Source organism: Oratosquilla oratoria, chromosome 14 (genome assembly GCF_046742065.1).
Source record: "Oratosquilla oratoria isolate Oo_2021 chromosome 14, ASM4674206v1, whole genome shotgun sequence".
In the NCBI taxonomy this organism is placed as follows: Eukaryota; Metazoa; Arthropoda; class Malacostraca; order Stomatopoda; family Squillidae; genus Oratosquilla; species Oratosquilla oratoria.
In genome coordinates, this window is record NC_134790.1 from 52652932 (window position 1) to 52663543 (window position 10612).

At 37.7% G+C, this 10612-nt stretch overlaps 1 protein-coding gene across 1 annotated transcript; it reads right to left on the reverse strand.

The window, feature by feature from the left end:
- Positions 1 to 3155: 3155 nt before the first annotated feature.
- On the reverse strand, positions 3156 to 4494 carry LOC143032669 (uncharacterized). The gene is made up of 3 exons (XM_076197550.1): positions 3961 to 4494; positions 3416 to 3591; positions 3156 to 3183 (listed from the first exon to the last, which is right to left on the reverse strand). The coding sequence occupies exons 1-3, from the start codon at positions 4492 to 4494 to the stop codon at positions 3156 to 3158; spliced, it is 738 nt and encodes a 245-aa protein (XP_076053665.1).
- Between the last annotated feature and the right edge of the window lie 6118 nt (positions 4495 to 10612).

Sequence of the window (10612 nt, forward strand, 5' to 3'; positions counted from 1 at the left end):
CATGCCGACAGGAGACCTTTTGGTCCATATCTAGGTCGGATGCGAAAAAAATCGTAATGATAATAATAAATAGATAAATAAAAACTATAATAATGTAAGTATCAAATAAAATACATAGATAAACGCATAGGCACAGTCAAACAACAAGCAAACAGGTAAATAGTACATAACAATAAATTGACATATAACTAATAATAAGTGAGAATCAAACAGACAAATGATAACAAAACAAAAACAAATAATATAAAATAAATAATAATCATTACAGCATCTTGCTTAGGTGTTTATCTAAATGATTTTTAAAGCTTCGAACTGAACTACATTGCACTGCCTCTGCAGGAAGTTTATTCCATTCATTAACTACATGGTTGGCGAAGTTGTGTCTGAAATGAAACACAAAGGCAAAAGCCGACAAGACTGTGAGAATCAACACTGTGTGAGATCTAAACCTTTATTGGTACGACGCTTCGCTTGTTACAGCTTTTTCAAGTACAGACATATGGCAAACACTCTGAGTACATATAGGCCGACGGGGAAGGAACTGGGAGAGGTTATCGGGGAGGGGTGGGTGGTAGGTGGAGGGGCGGAGGGTGTGTGTGTGAGAAGGGGACGGGTGGGACTTGGTGGAGATAAAGGAGGACATTTCGGACAGTTTGTTGAAGTGGACTAAGGGGGATATTTCATACATTTGTATAATGCGGGCAACAGATGGATGATAGGAGGGGCGATGTTGAACATGCCTCTGTTCTGCTCAATGGTTTTGAAGCTTTGAATGGCGGCCGCTTCCAGGCATTTCCTCCTCACCCTGTCTGGTTCACTAAAAAGCTCTGCGTTATCCCAATCCATCAGGTGGTCGTTGGTGTTCCGGTGGATAACACAGGCGTTGGTGGTGATGTTGTTCCGGGAATCGTAGCAATGCTCCCGGATCCGAGTCTTCAGGACACGGGAGGTCTCGCCGATATATACTTTATCACATCCAGCACAGGGTATGCGGTAGACACCAGCGTTTTTTCCCCACATCTCGTCCTGGCTGTCACTCCTTCTAGAGAGATCTTTGATAGTCCTGCTGGACTGGCCCACTACCTGAATGTTGCAACGCCCAAGTGTCCGGGTGAGGGTGGTGGTGACACTGCTGGCTGGAAGAATAAGCCTCCTAGTTGGATCTTTCGTTGGTTCCCGCCCTTCCATTATTTTGAGTGCCTTTTTCTTGCACTCTGGATATTTTAATTTCTGAAAGACCTCCTTTATGTGCCTAAACTCACCCGGACACATTGTTTCTTGTCTGATTCTCATCCAGTGAGAAAATTTTGTCCCTTTTGATGTTGTCAATTCCCTTTAGAATCTTAAAGACTTGTATCAAGCCACTTCTGAGTCTACGCTTTTTTAGGGAAAACAGATTAATATGTTTTGGTCGATTTTCGTATGATTTATTTTTTATATTTGGAATCAGTTTTGTGGCTCGCCGTTGTACTTTTTCCAATCTGTCTCAATGTCTTTAATGAGATTTGGTGACCATACGGAGACAGCATATTCCAAATGTGGACGAACTAACGATTTACATAGCTTGTTGAGTGATGGACTTTTGAAGTCAAAAGATCGCGCAATCAGTCCTAGAATCTTATTTGCTTTCTCAGAGGCTGAAATACACTGCTTGGATGATTTGAGATCGTTACTGATAATTACGCCGAGATCTTTTTCACTATTCACTTTTGTTAACGAATTTCCAAATAACTTGGAACTATCAGCCAGCTACATTGCAAGTTAGCACAATGATAGGAACAAAAGGAATGTCTTGTCTTAATGTTGAAAGGATGTCTGTAGCCGATGTTGAAGAAAATAACCTGATTAGACTACCACCTGTCTTTGCAGTGAAGAACCTTCCTCCTAGTCAGAGTCACAGTATTACAAAGAGTGACATAGAGAAATGAGAGCATCTGAGGAAATTAGAATTTAATCATATTGAAGGAGAGGTAGAGATTATAGTAGGAAGTAATGTACCAGAGGCTTCTGAACCTTGGGAAGTAGTGCATGCAGAGAAAGTAGGAGATCCGTATGCTGTGAGAACACGTTTAGGATGGGTCATTCGTGGAAGATTAACAGGCACTGCTGAAAAAAGTCGCTGTGAATAGCATAAAGGCAGCTGGTAATTATCTAGATCAGAAACTAATTGAATCCTATAACAGAGAATTCGTGGATTCATCACTGAATTCAATAAAACCTAGTGTGGAAGATAGAAAGCGGTTACAATTTGTTGAGTCTGGGTGTAAGCAGATGACAAATGGAAAGTATGAGATTCCTTTACCAATGAAGGAGAAATCAATAATAGTTCCTGATAGTAAACCTCTGGCGTTTGAAAGACTTCAGCGGTTAAAGCGTAAATTCAAGGATGACGAATATTATAGGCAGTATAATCGGTTTATGATTAACCTACTAGATAAAGGGTATGCCGAGAGGGTTCCGACGTGTAATGTGAAGAACCAACGAACATGGTACATTCCATACGTTAGGGTACGTCATCCTACCAAATCAAATAAGGTACGTGTAGTATTTGATTGTGCAGCCCGTGTAAATGACTTATCCTTGAATGATCTGTTACGACAGGGACCAGACATAAGAAATCTTCTGTTAGATGTTCTTTTGAGATTTAGACTGGGACTACATGCATATATTACAAATATAGAGACTATGTATTATCAGGTCAAAGTGCCTGAAAGTGATAGAGATTACTTGCGTTTCTTGTGGTGGAAAAATGGTCAAATAGGTGATATAGTTAAATTAAGAATAACTTCTCATCCATTTGGTGCTTGCTGCTCTCCGAGTATAGCAAATTACGCTCTAAAGCGAGTTGTACAAGACTACGGTAGTCAGTTTTATACATCAGTGAGCGAGATAGTTCTCAACAATTTCTATGTAGATGATCGTTTAGTGCCATCAGATGACATTAATGACTTGATTGACATTAGTGCTAATGTGATAGATCTTTGTAGGAAAGGTGGGTTCAACCTGACAAAGTTCAGCAGTAACTCTCTTTGATTTATGAATAGCTTACCGAAGGAGAAATGTAGTGAGAGTGTAGAACAGTTCATCAGAAAAAAGAGGTAGAAAGAAAAACATTGGGACTAAATTGATCTCTTATCCAAGATAAAATAAGTATATCACTTGACATTGATGCCATACCTAGCACTAAGAGAGGATTAAATTAATTAGAGCTTGTACTTATGTTATTTATCAAATATTTGCAAAAACAAAGAGTGTCGATTGCTGAACTTAATGTTGGAATAATGGATGTTGCTGAAGAGAGAGTAATTAGATTTGTGCAAAACTGTTGTTTTGCAAAGGAGATTACCTGTTTATCAAAAAATTAAATGATTAATCATTCCAGTTCTATAAGGAAACTCAAACCTTGAATTTTTACCTTGAATTACCTTGAAGCGCTTCTGCCTCATGGGGATGTTCCTCCCCAGATGGAACCTGAGGCAAGGCCACGGCGTAGCCACCACCTTTCTTATTGTTGTTTGTAGTCCAGCTGGTCAATAATGGAGTTGGAATTAGCTGGACGTGATGCTGTATAACCTGGGATGCCCGGCTGATCTGATAGGGTTGACAGGAAATTGTCAAGTTCCCTTTTGAAAACTTCCGTTTTAACGTCTGTAATGTTCCGTAGGTGTTAGGTAAGTGATTGAACAGTCGGGCCCCCTTTCTTGAGATGCTATTGTGTTGGAGCGTCCTGACTTTTAGCGGGCACTCTGATGGCAGGGCCAATTGGGTGCATTTTCTTCCGGTTCTATTTTCTTCTGGGGTGATATGGGTCTTTACTGGTTTAATAGGTTCTGTTTTGGGTGGAGTGATCTGGCCTTCTAGGATTTTCCATGTATATATTATCAGATATCTCTCTAGTCTCCTCTCTATTGAGTAGAGTTCATTTTCAGCCAGTCTTTCCCAGTAATTGTGTTTGTCCACATCTTGGTGAGCTGGGGTTCTTTTGATTGTTGAGGTAAAGGTTCTCTGCAGAGCCTCCAGCTGCATGATGTGGCCTTGTTTGTATGGAGCCCAAAGTTGTGAGCAGTAGTCTATGATAGGGATGACTAGGGCTTTCCATAAGGTTAGCAGGGTTTCTGGTTCTCTGGTGTGGAAGGTTCTAAGTATGTATCCCATTCGTTGTCTGCATTTTGATACTGTTTTTTCTATGTGTTGATCAAATGTAGCATCATCCGAAAGTATAACTCCTAGATCTCTTACAGATGTTTGTTGTGTGATATGGTTTCCTTTTGGATCTTTATAATAGGTTTCGTGTTCGTTCTTACCGAACTTTATAAATTCAAATTTGTCCTCATTAAATGTCATGTTATTCATTTCTGCCCATTTGTATATTTTATTTAGATCTTTCTGTAGTTGGGTGCTATCTTTTTTGCTAGATATTGTTTGGAATACCCGAGTGTCGTCTGCAAATGATAGTAGTGGGCTGGAGATATGGGTGTTGATGTCGTTGATCATAATCAAAAATTGTATAGGGCCAAGGACAGTATCCTGTGGAATGCCACTTATCGCTGCTTCTTCCCTTGATGCTATTCCCTCCACATAGGTAATTTGTTTCCGATTTGTAAGGAATGACTATGCTGCTGAATGGTATACTCAGGGTAGGAGGCAGACTAGTGAACTTAGATTTGCCCTTAGATGTGAAGCATCCTATTATTCTTCCCCATGAACACAGTGTGACTTATTTAATAATTCAACATTATCACATTAAGGTGGGACACATGGGAAGGCAAGCTGTGTTAAACAAATTGGGATAGAAATACTGGGTAATTAAGGGTAATTCAGCTGTAAGGAAGGTATTGTCCAAATGTGTTACTTGTAGGCGTTTCAAGAGTCCAACAATCACCCAAGAGATGGCATCTTTGCCTGTAACTAGAGCAAATGTAAATCAGAAACAGTTTTTTTGTGACTGGAGTCGATTGCTTTGGGCCATTCCTTGTGAAAAGAGCACGATCTCAAATCAGAAGATATGGATTAATAATTACATGCCTCTCCATTAGAGCTATACATCTTGAAGTTTTACATGATTTAACAGCTGAGAGCGTGGTAAATGCTTTTATCAGGTTTGTATCCAGACGGAGTACAGTTAGTAAATTGATTAGTGATCACGGCACAAACTTCATAGGATAATTAAAGGCATTGAAGGAGCATCTTGTTGTGCGCCAAATTGGTATTGAATTAGCCAAAAGGGGTGTGGACTGGGTATTCACTCCACCTGGAGGTTTCCACTATAGTGATGTCTTTAAGAGAATGATAGGTGCAGTCCGGAGAGTTTTGGAAGTTGTAATAGGCACACAGCCTTTATCTGATGATAGTTTGAGTACTTTTTTTTTTTTTTTTTGTGAAGTTGAGAATACGATTAACAGTCGTCCTCTCATTGTAATATCGAGTGATGTAGACGATCTGTGCCCAATCACCTCAATTTTTTACTTAATTCAGATACTTCTGTAGTTACACTTGATAGTCCAGAGATGCTCTGCGAGAGCAGAAAGAAGTGGAGACAGGTGCGATACCTGGCAAGAGAGTTTTGGCGGAGATGGCAACTAGAGTACTTGCCTTGCCTACAGGAACGCCAAAAGTGGCTTAAGGTAAATAGAGATCTCAAAAAAGGAGATGTTGTATTGATGGTAGAGAACAATACACCACGTAGTCATTGGCTATTAGCCAAGGTTGTGAGAGCGATTGAGAGTAAAGATGGGCTAATTAGACAGGTGGAAATGGCACGTGGTAAAAGACTATATAAGCGACCTATTTCTAAACTTGTATTGCTATTAGAAGGTGATTCTGGATAGAACTCCGTGACTTCCGTCAGTTGTTTCGTGATCCTAGAGGATCACAAGGGGGAGGGTGTGAATGCCAATTGCCTGATGTCTGGATTTGAGCCATATTGTATTGATCCATTATTCATGTGAATGCCAATTACATGATTCAAGCTAACTGCAAATCACCGCGTATAATGTCTTGATTTAAGTATATACTTCACGACGTATGGAATATAGTATTGGAAGTGTTACAAATTTGGATTTGAGTCATTGCATTGGTTCACTATGTATGATATAATTGTGTTGTGAAATCATGTTGTAAGATGATGGTACTGTTATGAAGAAATGTAAACTACAGGTTTACGCTCCCGTTGTATTGTCCCGCGATAAAAAGTAGTGCTGGTTTATGTCATAGAAGGTATTACTGTATAATGACAATATGTTGTATTGGAGCCAATAAAATGTTGTGTATTGTCAAACTGTGAACCAAGGAGGACATGTATGGGTTACTATAGACTACTGGAATACACAGAATGGTGACGTAGACAACGTCGGTAGATATCACCATAAAGCGTTTCTTTAGTGACTGTCCTTCACGGGGACAAGACGTTTATTGAGCAGGTAGAATGGAACCCTTTTGACCATGTTTGAATGGGAATAGTAAGGAGCGAATTTATGGTGAAACCATGGTGACGTAATAATCATGATAACATAGTCTGTAAGAGCACCAACACCAGGTCCGAGGGCTTCTAATAAACGAGTATGAGTAACATGAAGATTCCTTATTCCTCCTGTACCTCAAATCACATGACGGGCCACAGACTGTGATATATATACATACATACATACATACATACATATATATATATATATATATATATATATATATATATATATATACATATACATATATATATATACATACATATATATATATATATATATATTTACATACAGACACACACATACATACACACACACACACACACACACACACACACACACACACACACACACACATATATATATATATATATATATATATATATATATATATATATATAAATTTCTGTAGTTATATGATTCCAGTTAATGTATTTTTTCTTAAGTATATGACAAACTTATTTTGTAACATGATTATATACTATATAGCTAAAATATGGTCTCATAATGTTAAACAAACAGAAAAAGTAATCATTTTATCACGAATAGTTTTACTGGTACAGGCATTCTGGGGGGAGTTAAACAAATGGCAACATGGACAGTTGAGCTAGGGCATATGCTTTTGTACTCCTGCATGAATTTGTGCAGATTAAATGGTTTTCGACGTTAGAAAGGAAAAATTTTGTGATTAAATTTCATTCCAGTACACTGTCAATTTTACAATCACTGTGATTTGATAATTGCAGTGATGAATGAGGTATAAATATAACATTGTAATACACAAAACGACAATAATTCATCATAATGGAAAAATATATTGTTTACATACAGAGACCGAGTAACACGAGTGTTTGAATATTCCAGTATGTTAAGTCATATGTCTACTGACCCTTGTTGGGTCACTTGTTAAAGTTTATGCATACAAGAAGAAACTGTTTCACTTCACAAACAATGAAAAAATATGTTTGTTACTTTTTCAGTTGCCCTGTAAAACACCGAGATAAATGTACTGCACAGAATGATTTGCAGGTAAAATGAACAAAAAAGAAAAAAAACGATGGTTGATTGAAAAAAATGGGATTATCTTGCAAAAATGAATGACACAATGCTTTACATTGGACAAAATGTTTTTGAGTAATATAATCAATCAAATGATTGACGACAGAATGATACCACTGTACGAGTAGAATATGATCGTTGACCCGGTTATCAGAAAGTTACGACAGCATTCCTTTTCTGACGGGAAGAACATCGGGAGTGAGTTAGAACTTCGCCCTGCTAACGGCGCAGTCCGGGAGACTTCCATGTACACATATCAGGCCCAGGAACCTTTAATGGTGTGCGAAGATTGGAATACTTATTATCCTGTCTTGTACAGATTTTTTTTTCTCAATTCTAGTTTAAGCCAAACATTTGTGGTAGAAACTCTCTTCCTTTTTTTTTTTTTTTTTTTTTTTCTCCTCGCAATCTAAGTGGTTTTGTCATATTATTTAGGAAACACCGAGTTTAGGGCAATTTCTTTTTGCAGACCTGCAAAGAAAACGACCTTAAAATATGACAATTTTTAAAGTTCTTTCGAGTATGTGTCGACGAAATGTTTCTTGTAACTTCATAACTTTATCTGCATATTTCCTCGCTCGGGTGTACATATTCAGGTACGAGATAACGCACATATTTACATGCACCCCCCCACACACACACACAAACACACACACACACACACACTCATTCACACACACACACACACACACACACACACACACACACACACACACACACACACACACACACACACACACATACACACACACAAGCACTCACGTTCTTGCAAAAGCGTACATATTCGCACATGAATGTGCACACCCGCACGAACTTACATACACTTGTGTTTGCAGACAGTTATAGACGACTGGCAAGGGTGTACATATACATGCCCAGATACAAACGCCGAAGAGCAGATACCAGAGGATTTAGTGCAATATCACCCGCGTTGAGGTGTCTTGTTCCCCATTAATTCCCCCGTGATGACCTCGCACGTGTTGTTTTCATTCGACAAAGCCTGACTCCCAAATACTCATTCCCCGGTTTCCTTTGAATGTCTTCATAGATACACCGTTATCGGTGTATTTGCGCGCCTCTGTGTGTCATCCTAAACAATATAAATGAGTCCCGTTTATGTAGTGGGCTTACTTTTATCTGCATTTCTGTTCTCGCCCCTCTTCCTCCGCATCCATCCGGGCAGCGATGCGGAAGTGTACCTGATCGGTATGAGAATGATAATCTGCTGATGTGGTGGTGATGGTGGTGGTGTGGTGGCGGCGGTCGCGGCGGTGGTGGCCGTGGTAGTGGTGGTGGTTTTGTCGTTGAGTTATCATCGTCGTCTTGTTGCTGCTGGTGCTGGTGTTGGTGCTGGTGCTGGCGCTGGTGGAGAGGATTTGCTGTATTGTCTGTTTCGAGCGTACATCGGGCACTAACTCCGCACTCTTGCAGAAATCTACTCGAGTCATTCTTGCCAGCGAACCTCTTAAGACCCCTCAGAGACAATGTAACTCTGCTCCTTTGGGGGAGGGAGGATGTCCCCCACCTACCCACCCGACACAAAACATATTCCCTCGTGCCCCGTTTTTTGCTTCAATGAACACAAGAGTGTAATCTGGACTTTTCTTCCTCCTTTCTTTCTCCTTAAAAAATTGTGATATCCTTTCCTATGAATCAAGGAAGCACTGTCACTACCACGAGGCCACCAAATCCTCATCATCATCGTTGTTTTTTTATACACTGCAGCAGCCTGAGTTCATATTAGCTCTTACTTCCTTTTTTATGTTCACCAGAAAATCGGGTCTACTATTACTGTCAAGATATTTCATGATTTAAACATAAATGCAATGCTCCCTAAACTGTGTGCTTAGTATTGTCATTATCATTTCTTTATGGTGTACAGAAAATATTTTACATAATTAAATCACACTGACTTTATTGCGAGGAGGCATCAGTTACAAATATTATGTTTCTCAAAATACATATTTTTCTGTTTTATGATATTCTGTAAATAAGATAACATACATGATAGGTGATGATGCTGAAAAAGAGCAAAATGCATTATAACAATGGTAGTTTCCAAGAATAGATATCATGAAAAAAAAATTGATTAAAATGAATAAGACAAAAATGTGGAACTACAAATTGACGATAATGAGAATGATAGGAATAATGGCAATAATTACAATGATGTTTTTTGTCAATAATGACAATAATGATAACAATCTCAATTATTGCAATAATGTCAATGATGGCACTAATGACAATAATAACAATAACAATAACAATCCTTATAAAAACAGCAGTGATAAACTGATGAATTAATGACAATATGATAACAATAATGATAATGTAACTGAATAATGAATTAATAACAATGATGATAAGTAAAATAGTGGCAAACCAATGTCAATAATAACAATAATTACAAAATATCAATAATGACATTGATTTCAATAATGACAATAATGACCATAATGGCAATAATGACAGTTTCAATATTGACAATAATGACAATACTGACAATCATGACAATGACAATAATAACAATAATGGTATTAAGGGCAATAATGACAAGTATAACAATAATGACACAAATGAGAATAATGACAATAGTAAGGGTATTGACAATGCTAGTGATGATAATGGCAATGCTGACAGTAATCAATATAATGAAAATAATTACAGTGATTTCAATAAGGATAGTAATGACACTAATGAAAATAATATAATAATTTCAATAAGGATAATAATGACATTTTAACAATAATAACAATGTGTATACATAATAATAACAATATACACATTGTTAACAAGAATAATAGTCATGACAAAAATTGAAATGATAATGATGATAATGACAATAATGACAATAATGACAACAGAAGCAATAATGACAGTGATGATTACGGCAATGAATAAAAATTATAATAATGGTAATAATGACATGAGTAACTGTAATAACAGCAAATACAATAACAATAATTTTAGTAATGACAATAATGATAATGATGACACGAATAACAGTAGGGACAACATGTGAAAATAATGACAACAATAACAAAAATAACAATAGTAATAGCAATTATAATAGCAACAACAATAGCAACAAT

Excerpts from the sequence above, each read along its gene's own strand:
- LOC143032669 (XM_076197550.1), bottom strand. The coding sequence starts at position 4,494 with ATGATCAACGACATCAACACCCATATCTCCAGCCCACTACTATCATTT. Across the intron at positions 3,592-3,960 it reads GAACCCCAGCTCACCAAGAT|ATCAGCCGGGCATCCCAGGT; the intron begins GTGGACAAACAC and ends CAACCCTATCAG. Across the intron at positions 3,184-3,415 it reads GCGCTTCAAGGTAATTCAAG|TGCTAGGTATGGCATCAATG; the intron begins GTAAAAATTCAA and ends ATCCTCTCTTAG.